Genomic DNA, 19,449 nt, shown 5'->3' with positions numbered 1-19,449 from the left:
GGGAAGCATCAGTGAGCGCTGGAACTGATCCAAGAACTCTGCACAGCCTCGAGCCCCTTGGGGTGAGTCCAGCTGTAGCTGCAATGATGGGTGTGGATGAAACTTCCACTTTCCTGCCCAGATCAGAAAAGTCTGGCCCAGAGTTGAGGCATGGCAGAGGCCCACTGAAAACCTGCACAACTGAACCCAGAGGGTCCCCTGGAATGTAGTGGTATCTATGTGTGTATAACGTGCCCTCTAGGATCCCTTGGCCTCAGGTCACCCTAGCTCATGTCCTAGCAGAGTATACTGAGTAAGAGCACAAATTCAACAGGTAAACTTGCCTGGCTTTGACATCCAGCTCTGCCTCCATGACTTGGGCCAGTCCCTTAACCTCGCTGAGCCTGTACAATGGGGGTAGTTAAAAGCCCCTACATCACAGGGTTGTTGTAAAGATTCAATGAGACATGGAGTTCCCGTCGTGGTGCAGTGGAAACGAATCTGACCAGGAACCATGAAGCTGCCGGTTCGATCCCTGGCCTCGCCCAGTGGGTTAAGGATTCGGCATTGCTGTGAACTGTGGTGTAGGTGGCAGATGCAGCTTGGATCTGGTGTTGCTGTGGTGTAGGCCAGCAGCTGTGGCTCTGATTAGACCCCTAGCCTGGGAACCTCCATATGCTGCAGGTGTGGCCCTAAAAGCCAAAAAAAAAAAAAAAAAATTCAATGAGACAATCACGCAAAGCACCTGTGTTAAGCACACCATGCATTTCAACTACTATTGTTGTTACTCCTGGTTAAAGATCTAGACCCTGAGCTATCTCGGGGCTGGAGGGAGCAAGTCACATAGGAGGGCACATCTGGGTCTGCCCCTTAAGATTCCTGACAAGGGTGGGGAATTTCATGCAGTTATTTACCAAAAACAGACACGTCTCTGGTTCCTCTGAGCTACAGGCACAAGCAATGATGAAATTCTAGAGGTGGGTGGATGGGGGAGGAGATGAGGGAATGCCATGACGCCAATGACTGCTTCTCACCAAGCTGCAAACCCAGACTCCAGAGAGGACATAGGAGACTGTGCATATGAGTGCTCTCCTTGGCCCGGTGACCAGAGCTAAGTAGGTCATGACCCCGGGTGCTGGCAAATCACAGGAGCCAAATATATATTGGAGATTGCCACAAGAACAAACCTATTTTTAAATGCTGAGCTGTTGCAACAATCGTGGCAGCCTTAAGGCACCAGTTAGAGGGGTTGGGGTTTGGCTCCAAACATGCCCCTCTATGCTCCACCCCAGCTTACACAAAACACAGGGGAGGGTTGGGGGCTCACATTTTTGTTTGATGAACCGTGTTAGCAGAGCTTGAAAAGGGAGGGTGGAGGCACCAGAATTGAGCTCCGGTGACTCACTCCGCCATAGCCCACTCTTGACCTCAGTTTCCCCACCCAGATTCAGTGAGCCAGAGAGGGAGGGGCTTAGACCTGCTGGATGTGGGGACTCTGACTCAGAAGACAGGAGGGAAGATATGCAGGAAATGTGGCCCAGGAAGCTTTACGACCAGGGAGCGAAGGGGATTTCAGCTTCCTTGGACCCACCCTTCTGGTCTAAGTCAGCATTGGGGGGGGGGGGGTTAGAAAGGGCCAGGATTACTATTACAGCTCCAGGCAGGCCAGGAAGATAGCACTGAGGGAAGGAACAGGGATAATGACTAATGACAAAGGGAAACCTGTGGTTTCTCTCTCTCTGTTCCAGAGCCCCTTGAGGTGCTGCTTCTTATTTCCAGGTGTTGTCTCAGACTCTGCTTCCACAAAACCAACGCTGGCTGCCTGGCCTGGGGGACTTCCCTATACTCTCCTAGCTACTTAAGAGGAAGGGACGGCCTAGACCAGAGCCCTCTTCCAAGCCCCCCACTCTCCACTCCCAGTAGGGTCATGTGATGGTACCCTCACCACCTTCCTGGGTCCACCTAGAATCAGTATAAGCATCAAGACCAGTAGTTTCCAGTGGATGCACACAAGAGCCAAATAGAGAGCTTTAAAAAAAACCCAACGAAACCCAAAAAATTGCTAGAATCTCTGGAGATAGGACTCAGGCTTCAAGTTCTTTTTATAAAGTGATTCTGACATGAAGCCAGTTTTGGGACCCACTCACCTAGATGGAGGCTTACTGTACCCCCTGCCCTTTCTGGGAAGGAAATGGGTAGGTGGGTAGCTCTGACCCAGACCCAAACCTGAACCCAGGGTCCTCCTGGGATAACAGAAGGAAGTAGCAAGGTCGGGTAGATGGGACAAGGAGTAAAAACCCAGAAAAAGGCAGAGAGAGGATCTGCCTCATTGTTTTGTCCTCCTGGCCTGAAGGCATCTGAAAGGCTGAAGAAGAGCTTCAGACCCTGTAACAGGCTACCTTTATCCATGAATAGATGGATCGACTGAACTCAAGATGTGGTTTGGGAGGTAGGGGTGCATCTCGGTGGAGAGGAGGGACAGATTCTCTGAGGGGCCCATCCCATAAAATACTAAGAATTACTGCTGTACCTGGAGAGTATCTCGAACAATCCCCTCATTGTCTTGATGTGAATCCTCAGGCCCAAGAGGGGTGGGGCTAGCCCAGGTCACAGAGGTATGAGTGGCAGAGCTGGATCTGAACTCCTGGGTGTCCTGATTCCTATTCTCATGTCCCATGACAAATGAATCATCCAGTAGAGCACCAGCTCACAAACTGCTTGGTCAGCAGAAGAACCCATTACCAGGCCTCTCCTCTCAGGAGTCTGATTTAGTGGGTGTGGGTCAGAGGCTCAGGAATCTGAATTTTAGGTCATATTCACTCCCCACCAGATGATTCTGATGAGGATGATGCAAATGTGGGAAACACAATAGAATGGGAAAGCCGTAATGAACAGAGGAGGCAAAAAAGAGGATGCAGGCCTCCAGACGCAGGAAGCAGCTCCGTCCTTCACAGTAGGGTGGGACAGCTGCTCTACTTGAGGGTAGGTGTGTGAAAGGAGATACAGGCCTCCTTAGTCATGGAGCCCTGATGTCTATTAGGAAGAAGCAGTCAAGGCCCTGGAGAATTTACCTCTGTGATCATTTCTCTCTCCATTCATGCTTTTGCTCTAATCCTGGCAGGATTTCTGCTAACTCTGGAACAGACCTCCCTCTCTTTCCTCATTCAAAGTGTTCCCATCCAAGTACTAACTTGGTTTATTCTTACCACCTAACATGGGGCTATGGATAAAGACCTCGGTTCATACATTCATTCGTCAGGTCATTCCACCACAGTTCTTAAGGACAGGCATTATCCCCAACATCTCAAGTCTGAGATGGGTCTCAGGTTCTTGGTATAAGGTGTATGATGTCTTTCAAGGGCAACAGGGTAACAGCAAGTGTTTTAAACATGTATTAACTTCACACTAGTAGTTCCACAGAATTCTAGGAATTTATCCTAAAGATGTTTAAAGGGTACTTAGTAGAACACTACTTATAAGAGTAAGACCAAACATAACAAGTATTAAAGAACCCCAAAGTCAAATTCCAGCTCTACCTCTGACCAGCTGTACGACCCAGGGCACATCACTAACCTCTGCAGACCTCAGTCTCATCTGTAAAATGGGGGAGTTATAAGAACTTGCTTCCAGAGCAGAGGTGAGGGTTATAAGTAACAAAGGTAAATCGTTACTTGACAGACAGGGCAGGCTCTCTGTTACCTTACTGTTCCATCAAGCAGTCATTAACAACAATGAGGAATATATATGTATGTGCTGAATATGAACTGATCTTCAAGTTATACTGTTAAGTGAAAAAACCAAATTGGTCAATATGCATGATGTTCTGCTCTGTGTGTTAAAACAATCAAAACAATAAAAAAGCTGGAGGGAGAACGTGTGTCTGTTCATACGTGAACAGAGTATCTCACAAAACGTACACAAACTAGGAATGTCCAAGTCTAGAAGGGAAACCTCACTTTTCATCTTTCATATGCTTTTATTTTACTATAAAATTTGAAAACAAAAGCAAAAAATCAAACTGCTTTGATAAATAAATAGCAGTAATTATCAGTGGGACTCTGATATACAGCCAGGATCAGCAGCCAGTGCTTATCCAACTGCCTGCTCAGGATAGGGTGGTGGGATACGTAACCAAGATGCATGAGACACGGGCCTGACCCAGAGGAGCCCCCCAACTCTGGAGGCACAGCCATATCACAACCTCAGAGCCCATGCCCTGGTGCCAGAGCAGAGGGGAGCCCTTCCTGGTGCGGAAGATGGGAGAGTTGTGAAATGGCTGAACTCTGAGCCTGCTGTAGCCAAGCTGGGATCCTGCTGCCTACTGTCTATGAGACAGGGACTTAAGCTGATGGGACTCCTGGCCTGAGGAACTATCTTCCCTACAATCATGGCATTTCTGTAAATTGTACATAAAATTTCAGAAAAATAAAGGTGACTGTTGCTAAGGCAGGTTGGCCTGAGAAGATGAGGGAAGCAGCTCTGGGGGTCCCCAAATCCCAATCCTAGCAGCACATGCTGATTTCCTCACCTACAAAATGGGGACAACACCACCACCTCCCTCATAGGGTTGCTGTGGGGACTAAATGAGTTGCTGACAATAAAAGTAACTGACATTTCCTGAATCTTTACCACATGCCAGGCACTATTCTCAAAGCTCATAACTAACCTAGAACGTCGGCAGCGTTACTGTCCTGACGATAAAAATGAGGATGGAGTTCCTTGTTGGCCTAGTGGTTAAAGGATGTGGCGTTGTCACTGCTATGGCGCGGGTTTGATCCCGGCCTGGGAACTTCCACGTGCCACAAATGCAGCCAAAAAAGAGGCACAGAAATAAAGATAAAGAAACCAAGGCTCAGAAAGGTTAAGGTACTTGGGTTATAGAGCAAGTGACAGAAGTGGGATTCAAAACGAGTCTGACTCTAGAGCCACCAAAGAACACCGCTTTTAAAGTTACTACACCAGTACCTGGCTTGTTGTAGGGACTCAACATGAACTGTTACCACACGGAAGAAGGTGGGAAAGGTCTGGACACTCCACAGTGGGTCCTGGGGTTCCCTCCAAAGCTAATTTTCAGGTACACATACCCCCCTCTTCTTTGGCCTCCATCTCTCCCTCCTGTCACCGAGGTCAACAGCTTCGTGAAGGTCCACAAGGCCAGAATGGCTTCAGCAGTGCCTCCTGGAGAGAGTTCTCTGGACTGACTCTTTTCTATGCCTGGGGCCTGAGCTAGAGGTTCTAGAGAAGCCTACCTTACCCATCCCAATGCCAACCTCATGGGACAAAGAGCACTTCTCTACTGAGTGCTCCAGGAACCGACAGGGACCTTATCTAAATTTTAAAACTCTCTTGAAGCTGTTTATGCCTAAGACCAACCTATCTTTGGGGGAAGGGGTGGGGGGAGGGTGTAGAATAGTAGATGATTTAGGAATTTGGGGAGAATTCTAAAATTCCTTTCCAGCTCTGAAGTCCTGGAGCTTGAGAAATGAATTAATGCTGATCTTTCATTCCTCTTTCACAGGTAATGGCTTTAGTCTGTTCCTTTCAGCAGCCCAGACAAGCCACTCTATGTGATGGGTGGTTTCTAGTTTGCACTGCACTCCCCCAGGATTCCCCCATCCCATGTCTGAGAATTTCTGGCAACAAAGCCCCAGGAAAGCCATGATGATGACCTGGGAGATCAAGGACTGCCCACCGACAAACAAGCCTAGAACCGCATTTCTTAGCACCCTGCTGGGGAGGCCTCCTCAGCCACCTGACACCTGTTCCTGTTCCAGGTTTCCCTCCTGTTGTGCTCCCATCTCTGGGGGTGGAGACTCACCAGCACTGTTGGCCTCCGACTCCAGCAGGTGAATGTCATTGCAGTCTGCCAGTGAGTGCTCCAGGCAGAGCTGCAGAAAGCGGGCCTGGGTGCGGGTGACTCGCTTCAGAAGTGACAGCAGGGCCACTGTCTGTTCACACTCATTCCAGCCCTTGAACCAGCCAGCAAGGATGCCCACCTGGTCTCGGAACATCATGGTGCCGGGCCTTGGGCCAGGGTGGGGGGGACGGCGGTGGCAAGGGCCAGCGCCGTCACATGGTCTCGGCTCCGGGCTCTGGTTACCTCTCCCCTGAGGGCCAGGGCTTGAGGACGTTCCCTGGCGTGGTGGCAATGGGTGATGGGGGGAAGACACCTGCTCACATCGGGAGAGGTCTTGGTCCAGCCACACCTCTCCAGGCTCCTAGAAAAGGAAGAAAGGGGGTCAGATAGAGGGAAGAGGCTGGAATTAGCCTGGTGAGTTTGGGTTGAAGGGCTAAGGAGGCCTCATAACTTCCTCTTTTAGGGTACATTCTCTGCTGAGCTCCTGGGAGAAAAATGAAGTCAATATCAGATACTAAACCAACTCTTCCTCCAATCACCAGATCCAGAGAAAAGGCTTGACTGGGACTCAGAAACCTAGACAAAGAAGAGAAAATGCTACCCCTCAGGTCTGGCTGTCATAGGGCCAAAGGAAGTGGATTTAAAGCAGAGAGTAAGTTGTTAAGATTTTTCTAGAAAGGGGAAACAGGAGAGGCTGCACACAATGGGAAAAGATCTGAATTAATGGAGACCAGGCCCTAGAAGACATGTGATCCTGACCACATGTCCTAACCTTGCTGGTCTTCGGCTACTGCCTCCGGAGGGCTGGACGGAATGATTGCTCACCTGCTAAAAGGACCCTATCGGCTCTGTATTATAAAATCCGCAAAGCTAGGACATAGGTGAGTGGTGATCCCGGTAAAGATCTCAGGCATGACCAGCAATTGTCTGGGCACTTAAAGGTAGGGGCAGAGGCCCTCTCAGAGGTATCCACAGGCTGCAGGGAATCTCATCTCCTCCAGTCCAGCTCTTCCACTCTGATCTCTAAGATCCCACCATTCTCTGTATCTCTCTCAGCTTTCTTCCTCATTCCCTTGAAGGCTACTCCTGACCCAAGTCCCCTGGGTTGGGAAGTCTCCTTGGCTCCCAGAAATGCCAGCCTGTCATTTAGACTCATAAAAGCCAAGAGGATACTAACCTGAGGAGAAGGGAACTCATTAATGTCAAAAACTCCCAAGCAAGAAAGCATCCAAATCCTCCTCTTAGGCAGGAACTACACAGGAGCTGTGTCAACTGGGCAGACAACAGGCCTTCTTCAACTGACTGGTTTCTGGACACTATTCTGAGCCTTTTTCTAAGTGCCTCCTGCTCCAGGTCTCCACTCATATTTCCCATCTGTCTCTCTCGCAACCAGTGCTCTTGGCTCCCATCCCCAAACCACCACTCGGCTCCATGCTCCTCTGGCTGCCAAGAGGACTGAGAATTCCACACAAAGACCCATTGAACTTGCTGGGCTCAGGTCTTAGGGAGCTACTGCCATCTTCCTGAACGTCCACGTTCCTGCTGAGGAGGGCTGAGAGGCGCACCTGACAATGGCTGTGGCTCACCTCACATCCTTGGTGGGACACCTGAACAAAGCAAACTAGCCTGGTTGTCAATCCCTTTGGATCTAAGAAACGAGGAAAAGTGTGGGGAGAAATGAAACCTTGTGCCCAGGTAAACAAGCCTCCCAGAAATCTTTTTTAAAAGCCAAATCAAATGTTGCATCCCTGGCTTAAAATCCTCCGATTTCCCACTGCATTTAAAGAAAATGCCTATAGGGCCCCCTACAACACTCCTGTGGCCTCTCCAACCTCATTCTGTTCCAAGTTCTTTCTTGTTCACTGGACCTATCCATGGCTTTCCAACCTACTGCTGGCTCCTACTTGTCACTCAAGTCTCACCTCAGTCCTTATTCAGATATCTTCCCTGATCATCTACCAAAGGAGTTTCTTGCTTTCATTTTTTTTTTGCTTTTTAGGGCCCTACCTGCGACATATGGAGGTTCCCAGGCTAGGGGTCAAATCAGAGCTGTAGCTGCCGGCCTACACCATAGCCACAGCCCTGCCAGATCCAAGCCAAATTTTCGACCTACACCACAGCTCATGGCAACACCGGATCCTTAACCCACTGAGCGACGCCAGGGATCGAACCCACAACCTCGTGGTTCCTAGTTGGATTTGTTTCTTCTGCGCCACAACGGGAACCCCTCTCTCAGTCATTCTATTATATTAATGCTATTTCATTTATTCTACATAATTAGGCACCTTCAGATATCATCTTATTTATGTTTGTTGATTCTATCTTCCCATAAAAATGCAAACTATACAGGTGCCCAGTGCTGGGAACAGTGACTAATACACAGAAGGTACTCTCACTCTCTCAATATTTTTTTTTTTTTTTTTAGGGTTGCACCCATTGCATATGGACATTCCCAAGCTAGGGGTCAAATTGGAACTACAGTTGCTGGCCTACACCACAGCCTCAGCAACCTGGGATCCAAACCGCGCCTGTCAACCTATACCACAACTCAAGGCAACACCAGATCCTTAACCCACTCACTGAGGCCAGGAATCGAAGCAACATCCTCAGGGATACTTAACCTGCTGAGCCACACCAGGAACTCCTCAATATATATTTAGTGAGTGAATGAATAAAGAAGGTAAGTATGGAAGCCACACTCAGGACTTCTACAGCCTTGGGGAGAAGATGATAGAAGAAGGAAAGGCCTAAAGGATGATAAAGAGATTTGGAAACTTTGTCCTAACAGAAAAATTTGAAGGTACTAAGGAAACCTCCTCTGAGGAAGAGAGGATTCAGGAAGAATGGCATAACTGACTTCAAATATCTGAAGAGGTAGCACAGAGAGGAATCAGACTTGTTTACTCCAGAGGAGAACGAGGTTATGTGGCTCTAAGAAAAGCATCATGAGATATGGGAAATGTTGAAAGTCAAGAAAATTCAGTTCTAGTCCTGCCCCAGCCACTATTTCACTTTAATCTTTGAGCTAGTCTGTTTCCCTTCTAGAATGTGTAAGATAAGGAGCTAGACTGGATCAGACATGACAAATGGGTTTTACCTCACAGGCTAACTCCAAATGACTGGTAGTGGATGCCTGGAACACTGTGGTGAAAGGGACCCTGAAGAAATGAAGCAATGGGGAAATCCTGTTGTGGCTCGGCACTAACAAACCCAATTAGTATAAATAAAGACGCAGGTTCAAGCCCTGGCCCCACTCAGTGGGTTAAGGATCTGGCACTGTTGTGAGCTGTGGTGTAGGTTGCAGACATGGCTCAGATCCCGAGCTGCTGTGGCTGTGGTGTAGGCCGGCAGCTGCAGCTCCGATTTAACCCCTAGCCTGGGAACTTGCATACGCAACAGGTATGGCCCTAAAAAATGAAAAGAAAGAAAAAAGAAATGAAGCAATGGAAATACCCACTAATGGAGAATGATTAATAATAAATCGGAGCATACCTCTCACAAGGGGATATTATGTAGTAATTAAAAACATGGCTGACCCAGATAGCAGAATTCAAATGATATATCTATACCTATGTATGGTGCTTTAACTACCAACCTGGAGGAATGTCCATTAAGTACACAGTAAATTGTACAATAATGGCATTTTTGTAAAATGGAAAAAAAAGAGCCATATACAAAAATTCTCATTTATCTTTTTTTTTTGGCTGTGCCCACAGCATGTGGAAGCTTCCAGGCCACGCATCAAACCCAGGTTACAACAGCGACAACACCAGATCCTTAACCTGCTGCACCACAAGGAAACTGCTATATATCTTACATATGAATGCCTACATATGTATATAGAGAAATGTGTAGAATATACACCCTATGCTGTTCACAATGGTTACCTTGGAGAGGAGGAGGAATTAACACTCTTTATATAACTGGCTGTACCACAAGGAACTCCTACTTCAGTCATTTTTAAAGATAAATGAAAAAAAAAAAATTAAGGCTGTATTCTACTTTCTGGCTCAGTGAGAAAGAGTAATGTGATCAATTATCAATGTTTGCCCTGGATGCAGCACTGATGAATGGCAGTTCATGTGCCTGAAAAAATCAGTTTCTCTTCCTAGCTCCAACATTTTGTGGCTTTTAGTCCCAAGGAGACAGCAGCTGCCTCAACATAAGGAAGAATTTTTAAATAATGTATCTCTCCTAGAATGGAACTGGCTGCCATGTGAGGAGGTAATAAGCTCCCTGGCTGCTGGAAGTGGTCAAGCAGAGGCTGGATGAATATCCCTCGGGAGTGGGAGGGATTCCTCTACTGGGTGGCAACTCATAAGACAGGACACGTTACTATTTCGGGGGAACATTTGTGACGGGAGGTCTGCTATGCCAACAGCATTTATGGCAAAAAGATGACCAAATCCATAAACAGACTAAAGTTGTGCATACTCTTTCCTATAAACACTTAGTGGGTTGTTACTTTTCCTAAGCAACAGCACTGTGTCCCCCAAATAAACTGCTGACTGAATACTGACCCAGCTTCTTCAGCCAAGCCAAATGCTAGAAGCAAAGCCCTGGGACACAGCAGGATCTCAAACATGGTGTTTGCAAGGCCAGGGTTTGAATGGAGCAGACTGGTGAGGACTACTGTGAGCTGGAAACACATACCCTGTCTAAAGGGAGAAGTTACTATGCTTTAATCAACTGCTGCCATGTGAGAATGTGGGTCCAGTATGGTTAGATCTTAGAATTTTTTTTTTTTTTGTCTTTTGTCTTTTTGTTGTTGTTGTTGTTGTTGTTATTGTTGCTATTTCTTGGGCCGCTCCCGCGGCATATGGAGGTTCCCAGGCTAGGGGTTGAATCGGAGCTGTAGCCACCGGCCTACGCCAGAGCCACAGCAACGCGGGATCCGAGCCGTGTCTGCAACCTACACCACAGCTCACGGCAACGCCGGATCATTAACCCACTGAGCAAGGGCAGGGATCGAACCCGCAACCTCATGGTTCCTAGTCGGATTCGTTAACCACTGCGCCACGACGGGAACTCCCTAGAATTTTTTTTGTTTGTTTCTGCCTTTTCTAGTGCCGCTCCTGCGGCATATGGAGGTTCCCAGGCTAGGGGTTGAATCGGAGCTGTAGCCGCCGGCCTATGCCACAGCCACAGCCACATGGGATCTGAGCCATGTCTGCGACCTACGCCGCAGCTCACAGAAACACTGGATCCTTAACCTACTGAGCAAGCCAGGAATCAAACCCGAAATCTAATGGTTCCTAGTCGGATTCGCTTACCACTGAGCCACGATGGGAACTCCAGAATTTTTTTTTTTTTTTCCAAGAGGAAACAGGAGTTGCCTTTCTGGCTCAGCAGAAATGAATCTGACTAGTAACAGTGAGGACACAGGTTCGATCCCTGGCCTTGCTCAATGGGATAAGGATCTGGCATTGCCGTGAGCTATGGTGTAGGTCACAGATGGGGCTTGGATCTGGCATTGCTGTGGCTGTAGTGTAGGCCAACAGCTACAGCTCTGATTAGAACCCTAGCCTGGGAACCTCCATATGCCATGGGTGTGGCCCTAAAAAGATACACCACACACACACACACACACACACACACACGAGGAACCAGAAACCTGGACTTTTAAGAAAAAATCCCGTGTGTGTATATATATATATATATGTGTGTGTGTGTGTGTGTATTTTTTTTCTTATTTTCTTTTTTTGGGGGGCGCCCACACTCAGGGTATATGGAGGTTCCCAGGCTAGGGGTCTAATCAGAGCTGCAGCTGCTAGCCTACACCATAGCCACAGGAATGAGGGAACCGAGCCGCATCTGCAACCTATACCACAGCTCACGGCAATGCCAGATCCTTAACCCACTGAGCGAGGCCAAGGATCAAACCCGCGACCTCATGTTTCCTAGTCAGATTTGTTTCCTCTGTGCCATGACGGGAACTCCTTTGTATTTATATATAAACACGTTCGCGCAGGCGCGTGCGCGCGCGCGCACACACACACACACACACACACACACACACATTTTAGAGCCATACCCACAGCATATGGAAGTTCCCAGGCTAGGGGTTGAATGGGAGCTGTAGCCGCAGGCCTCCACCACAGCCACAGCAACTTGGGATCTGAGCTGTGTCTGCAACCCACACCACACTTCAGGGAAATGCCAGATCCTTAAACCACTGAGTGAGGCCAGGGATCCAACCCGCACCCTCATGGATACTAGTCGGGTTTGTTACCGGTGAGCCAGGACAGGAACTCCTTCCCGTGTTTTTAAATGTTGGAAAATAATTCACATTAAAACAGCAACAATGAACCACTACACAGAACAAATAAAGCCTGTAGCCTATGGTCCTTAGATCAGCTAGGCGCTAACAGGAAAAAGACTAGTAAGTCCAATAACTATTCCTCCCCAGGGCTAGAGAAGGTCTTATACTTTCAAACATGATTGGTAGAGAAGATTTAGTGCCCAATGGTGGCTTGGACAGTCCTCAGGAACGACCTGGGCTTTAGGTAACAGCCACTTTTAAGAATATATTATTAGGAAAGGGATAAACTACAAGTTTGGGATTAGCAAATACAAACTATATACTAATTAGATAAACAACAGGGTCCTACTGTAGAGCACAAGGAACTATAGTTAGAATCTTATAATAAACCATAATGGAAAAATATATGAAAGAGAATACATGTATATATAAACATAACTGAATCACTTTGCTATATACCAGAAACCATCCCAACATTGTAAGTCAACTACCTTCAATGACCATAAATAAAAATCATCCCTAAAGGAAGTGTTCCTATGTTGGGGCAGAAGAAGGGTGCTGGATATTTGGTCTGGATGGCAACTGGAGAGGAAGACTGGATGGCTTCTTCCATCAAAGGGCCAGAGGCCCCCAGTTTCCTCCTGGGTGCTTGGCAACAGTGAGAAAGGAAGACCTGGCTTGGTGAGACTGGCCAGAGAAGAGGCATCAACACCATTTCAAGGCATCTTACTATGACAGATTCTGGTCAATTTGCCTGCCAAACATTCATGACCATTTTCTGATACCAGGACCCTAAATTCCTTTGGAGAATTAACTGTCTTTCTTGGATCCAGGTGTAGACATGGAGTAAAGCCTGGCCAAGGAAAAATTATCCCTGGACTTTTGCTGAAACTAATGGGAAAAATAAGTTCTTGGTTAGGGTTGCTCAGATTATACATTTCCTGATATTTCTGGTTGCCATGTCTGCTACCTCGGTCAGAGCCCACTTCAGAATGAAGTCAATACAGATGAAAGCAGAGTCAAAAGAGGGAAGAAAAAGGGAGATTTGTTCACATCATTTGAACACCAGTCTCCAGCCAGCCTGAAGCCTCCCACCCTACCTCCCCATCCCAGACTTTTCAGTTATACAGACCAGTAAACTCCTTTTTGATGAGGTCAGTTTGAGTTAGGATTCTACCACTTTCAACTTTAAGCCTTGACTGCTCCCCTACAAGAAAATTCACCACTGCTCTAGTCTCTTTATCCTCATGTGATCAAAAATGACTCCCCACCTTTGAGAAAAGATACTAGAGGGGAAACCCTATGGTAAAGTCTCTCAAAATGCCTACCAATGTGGCTGCCATATTTGGTCTCTAAGAGACCAAGTAACCTTCTTTATTTATTTATTTGTCTTTCAGACATTTCTTGGGTTGCTCCCGTGGCATATGGAGATTCCCAGGCTAGGGGCTGAATCAGAGCTGTAGCCACTAGCCTACACCAGAGCCACAGCAACGCGGGATCCAAGCTGCATCTGCAACCGACACCACAGCTCACGTCATTGCCGGATCCTTAACCCACTGAGCAAGGCCAGGGATGGAACCCGAAACCTCATGGTTCCTAGTCAGATTCGTTAGCCACTGAGCCACGACGGGAACTCCGCAAGTAACCTTGAGAAACACCTTCCAACCCTAGAGGGTGGGAAATGGAATAAAAAATCGGCCAAGAGGTTCCAGGAAAAGCTGTCCATTGGGTTCTTTCCTTGGCTCCAAATAGACCTAAGGTACCTACAGAAGCAGCAGCACTGTGAAGTCAGTTTGACCTGGCTGAAACCTGAGCTCCCCTACTGATGCTTGCTGTGGTGACCTTTGGCAAGTAATTCAGCTTCTTCCTCAGTGAAGCTTGTTGTAAGAATGAAATAAAATGCAACAATGTATATAAAAATACCTAGCATGATGCTTTGCATGTTTTCACACAGTCTATTGTGTCTGTCAGGTGCCAGGCTTATGCTAACAGCTTTCCAGGGATGAGATCATTTGCTCTCAAAAACTATGGACAAACACCGACAGACACATATGTATATGTGTATATAGGTACTAATATGAGTATATAACAATATCCTCATCTTTCAGATGAAGAACCTGAGGCACAGAGACAGTTAAAGTTACTTACCCAAGCTGGGATTTTCAAGGCCAGGCAGTCTGGCTTCAGAGCTCATACCTGTTCCTGAGAATAATGCTACAACCTCTTGTAAATTCCCTTCCACTGCCTAGAAAGTTGGACCAATTGGCCCTTTAACGCCAACATTTCTGTACAGATAAGGGAGGTGGGGTGGGGTCTTATTAGCCTTCCCACCTATTTATAGCCCTTCTAGGGCACCTATCTAAGCCTTTGAGGAACTTGCTCACTTCATGAACAAGGTAACAGGCTAGTTATCTAAGTTTAACTCACTATCCTGACTTAAGAAGAACAAGAGAATATCTAAAGCCAAGGGAGCCCAACTTCGCTCTTGTGAAAACCATTATTTGCTGTCACTGCATGGCTCTGGTTGCTGCTGTGGTGCAGGTTAGATCCCTGGCTCAAGAGCTTCCATATGCTGCAGGTAGAGCCAACAAAACAAAAACAACCATTACTTTCAGAAACCCCTGAAATACATATACAAAATATGTGTATTATTGCCTCGGCTAAGAAAGAGGCTTTTGTATGAATGGTTCTAGAAAAGGGAGCAGGGGAAGGGAGAAGCTAGGCAGGGAAGATAACACAGCCGGGAGCTTGGGGAAACTTGCATAATTCGAGACAAGTGTTTTCACCTCGCTGTGCTTTTCATCCATAAAATGGGTTTAATAATAATACCTACTCACAGTTGTGAGGCATAAATACTCTCATAGAGCTGTTAGCTAGTATCATCATCCTTGATTCCCTTCTCTAACCCCAACATCAAGTCCTGTTTTCTCTATACCCAACGTGTGTTTCCATTCACTCCATTTTTACTTCCATCATATTCAAATCTCCACCCTTTCTCATTTGGACAAATGTACTGCCTCCTGCTTCCATTTCTGCCTGTTTTCCTTGCGGAAACCAGTTCTCTCTCTTTAAAAAGAAACAAACAAGATCATGTGACTGTCTTGCTTTAAAAATCCTTACTCTTTAGTGAAAATGTAAACTCCTTACCTTGGCCCACAAGGCCCCACACGATCTAGCCTGTGTCAACCACTCCAAGCCCCTGTCCCTTCTGCCTCAATTATGCTTTAGTCACACCCATCTCCTTGCTGGTTCTTGAACACATCTCAGGGTTTTGGTTCTGGCTGATCCCTCTACCTGAAATGCTCTCCCCCAGATCATCACTTGGCTGGTTCCTTCTCATCAATCAAGACCTGGGTCATGTGGGCCCCAATCTTCCTCATCTCCACAGCAGGAAGGAGTCTTTGCTCAAAGGTGTTTCTACAAAGGCTGCAAGTCTTCCAGAACACCTCATCTGTAAGACCCATGAAGGAAAGGAGGACTACGGTTGTATTATTCGCTGCTACATTTTCAATTCCTGGCATCGTACATGGCACACAACAGACCCTCAAAAAACATCTGTGAAAACCTTCCCCACATTGCAACCTTCTCTCTTCACATGTAACAATGCTTTAGATTAGAAATGCCCAGATCTTCTCACAACTGGTGCCTTCTCATCCTTCAGATAGTCAGGCTCAATTGTCACTTCCTCAAAAAGGCCAATCTGACCACCATGTATACAGTGGCCAACCCCCCAACCCTTCACACTGTTTTAATTTGTTCATAGCACATATCACTATCTGATTTCTTTTGTTTGCTTATATATTTTTCCTCCATCAGAATATAAGCTCCAGGGAGTTCCTGTCGTGCCTCAGCGGTTAACGAATCCGACTAGGAATCATGAGGTTTCGGGGTCGATCCCTGGCCTTGCTCAGTGAGTTAAGGATCCAGTGTTGCCGTTAGCTGTGGTGTAGGTTGCAGATGTGGCTTGGATCCCAAGCCTGGGACCCCTAGCCTGGGAACCTCCATATGCCCTTGGAGCAGCCCAAGAAATAGCAAAAAGACAGAAAAAGAAAAAAATATATATGTAAGCTCCAAGTGTTCCAAGACGTTGACTGCTTCATTCATTGCTGTAACTCTTGTACCTAGAAAAAATACCTTCATAAACTGTTTAACTGCTGAAGACACTTGAGACATGCATACTCTATACATTGTGGTTCTGTTACTTGCCCTCAATCAGACCCTATTCAACAAATTTACCCTAAAATAAAACTCTACTCATAGTAATCTACTTAATCCTCTTCTAAAGTTCTGAGCCCTGAAAACCCAAAGCTGAGGTAGGGAACTGAACACCAGTACTCCTGGATTTCACTACCCCAGGGCTACAACCAACCCAGGCCAGTCATCTGATTCCTGTCTCTTCCAGTGAGATTGCAAAAAAAAAGTCTGGTTGGGTCAGACCAGCCATAAACTCTCTCTGGATCCAAACAATCATAGAGAAGAGAATGACTGGGTTTAGGGAACAGAAAGGTCCTGGGATGGAATCAGTCTTATCTGGTTCAACAAGCAAAAGAGTTTCAGGGTGAAGAACCCAAAACATATCTCTAAGAATCTTTTGTCACCATTTCACTTATTCAGAGAAGAAACTTTTTTCAAGCTGGGGCTTTCAGGAAAGGGTTCTCTTTCCACTATAGCTACTAAGGAGGTAGGGTTTAAGCCTAGGGGATTGCAGAGGGTCATCTGTTGCCACAAAGCAGAATCCACTTGAGGATGAAGCTAAGTCAGTGGAGAAATTACTGGCAAGATTGTTTGAACTCCTGGATGCAGCTAGGTCTAAAGCCATACTAGTTCTGGATTTTTCAGTACATAAGCCAATTACTTTTCTTTTTTAAAGTTTTAATTAAATCAGTTTGAGCTCAGGTTCTGTCACTTACACCTTTATCTAGAGTCTTGGCTGATATGAGCAATATTTTTTTTAAGTTTTAAAAATTAAAAAAATTTTTTTTTTGCTAACACTGAGTACTTACACACAGGGGATTGTTCTAAGCACTTTATACATATGGGCTTATTTAATCCTTATAATAATTTTATGAAGTAAGATATCATTACCTTCATTTTTTAGCTCTGGAAACTAAGGGCCAGAGAAGTTAAATAACCTGTCTTAGGTCACAAAATGGGTAAACAATGATGTGGGGTGCAAATCCTGCCTGGTCCCCAAAGTCTGCATATTTAATCACTACACCACAATGCCCCAATGCACCCAATCCCATATGAACAGAAAATCCAACATTGATTCCAGACACTGTCATCTTGGGATGGACAGAGCCCAGAGACCTTCTATTTGCGCCACCTGTCCTCAACTTCACCCTCTGTAAAATGAGGATAATCATAGTTTACCTACCTCATTGGATTCCCGTGAATATGAGACCTGACAATACATGTGAAGCACTTAGGCGGTGACTGGAAGATAATAACTACTCAATAAACGGTGGTCATATTTAATATTATTACTCTTTGAGTCACTAAAATGCAACTGGCAAATACAATGCAGATGAAAGGATCTGTTTTCTCCCCCCCCCTTTCTTTTTAAATTTTTTTTTTTTTTGTCTTTTTTTTGTCTTTTGTTGTTGTTGTTGTTGCTATTTCTTGGGCCGCTCCCGCGGCATATGGAGGTTCCCAGGCTAGGGGTCGAATCGGAGCTGTAGCCGCCGGCCTACGCCAGAGCCACAGCAACGCGGGATCCGAGCCGCGTCTGCAACCTACACCACAGCTCATGGCAACGCCGGATCGTTAACCCACTGAGCAAGGGCAGGGACCGAACCCGAAACCTCATGGTTCCTAGTCGGATTCGTTAACCACTGCGCCACGACGGGAACTCCTCCCCCCCTCTTTTAAAGGCCATACCCGCAGCATATGGAAGTTCCCAGGCTAGGGGCTGATTTGGGGCCATGTCTACGACCTATACTGTGGCTCATAGCAATGCCAGATCCTTTACCCATGGAGTGGGGCCAGGAATCGAACCCGAGTCCTTATGGATACTGGTCGGGTTCCTTACCACTGAGCCACACAGGAACTCCGAGATCTGTTTTCTTTCATCTCTGTCCTTTAGGTGAAAGAAGAGATGCCATGAGTTTAAGAGATGAAGTCTTTCTTATCTTTGACCTACTGTATAAGCTGCTTTCTCTGCCTGGAAAGCCATTCATACTTGTCCCTACTCTTGTGGAATGGCACAATACCACCTTTTCTATGAAGTCTTTCCAGATGAAGGGTGCCTTCTCTCACTGCCAAATTTCCACAGTATATAATCTGAACCTCACGTCCTACTCACATACCAACCCCTCTACTGTACCGTGAGCTCCTTGTAGGCAGGCCCCAGCATTTACCTTATGATCTGTTCACTCTTCTTACAGAGAAACAAAATCCCTTGAAGAAAGCTGAGACCCTGTGGAGGCCCCAGACCTATACAGGCTGAAGGGGACTGAGAAGCCAACTAGGATGGGATGAGACAGATCACCAGGAATAGGATGTTGGGTTGCTCAGAATCAGGAGACAGCACAAAGTTCCAGACGAGAGAAGGTAAGACAGACAACCTCTCCTAGGAGAGGCAAAGGGGGCTGGATAGAGAGAATAAAGGAGGTGAGAGAAGGGGTGGGGAAGGTGTGGTAAACCTGAATGGGAAATGAGATCTAAGGAACTTAAGAGATTTCTGGCCAAATGCAGGAAGAGCTGCCCATTTACTCCTGATTCCCAATAACTTACAGAGGGCAGATTCCCCCCTTGTGGGATTCAGAGAGGAACAAATTACATCCCAGTACTTTACAAACTCCATTCCAGTGAGGGTGAGTGGGCCAAGCACATGAAAAACAAGGGAGAAGGTGAATGATGCTGTAAGAAGTACAGTGGAGGGCTCTGGGTTATGAGACACAGAGAACAAAAAGACTGGAAGGTGCCTTAAGGGGAGGGTGCTTACGTGGAGAAGGATAGATGAGGAATAATGAGAAGAGACGGACAGGTGTGTTCAGGGAGGGAGCAACTTGAAACAGAAGCACCAAAGGCCAGGAGATGGTACAGAGGGGTGGAGGGGAAGCCAAGAGAAAGTGCTGAGGAAGATCTAAAAGGGAACCATTCAAAGGCAGAATCTGAAGTAACTGCTCAGAAGGTGGAGGAACCTTCTGAAGAAGCCAGAAATCTTTCAAGGAGGGTATGGAAATCTTCTGGAGGGTGGACATCTTCGCAAAGGGGACTCCTGGGAAGATGGGGGTGGGCAGTAGGTCACACAGGCATACCCTGAGGTATCTTTCAGGGGGCTTTCTATAGGGAAAGAGAAATCTCTTAGAGGGCAGTGGTTCTCAAACTTGAGCATGCATCAGAATCA

General features: G+C 46.6%; 1 protein-coding gene across 3 annotated transcripts in view; it reads right to left on the bottom strand.

Annotated features, from left to right (window-relative positions):
• The window catches only part of SAMD4B (sterile alpha motif domain containing 4B), a 43,838-nt gene that overhangs the window by 21,173 nt on the left and 3,216 nt on the right, over nt 1–19,449 (bottom strand). For all 3 annotated transcript variants that reach the window (XM_021094367.1, XM_021094366.1, XM_021094368.1), the window contains exon 2: nt 5,798–6,197. In XM_021094367.1, coding sequence (XP_020950026.1) covers nt 5,798–5,993 — 196 coding nt within the window. In that variant the 5' untranslated portion in view covers nt 5,994–6,197. The remainder of the gene's footprint in view (nt 1–5,797; nt 6,198–19,449) is intronic.

This window comes from Sus scrofa, chromosome 6 (assembly GCF_000003025.6).
Source record: "Sus scrofa isolate TJ Tabasco breed Duroc chromosome 6, Sscrofa11.1, whole genome shotgun sequence".
NCBI classification, from domain to species: domain Eukaryota; kingdom Metazoa; phylum Chordata; class Mammalia; order Artiodactyla; family Suidae; genus Sus; species Sus scrofa.
This window is presented reverse-complemented; position numbering and strand designations above follow the sequence as displayed.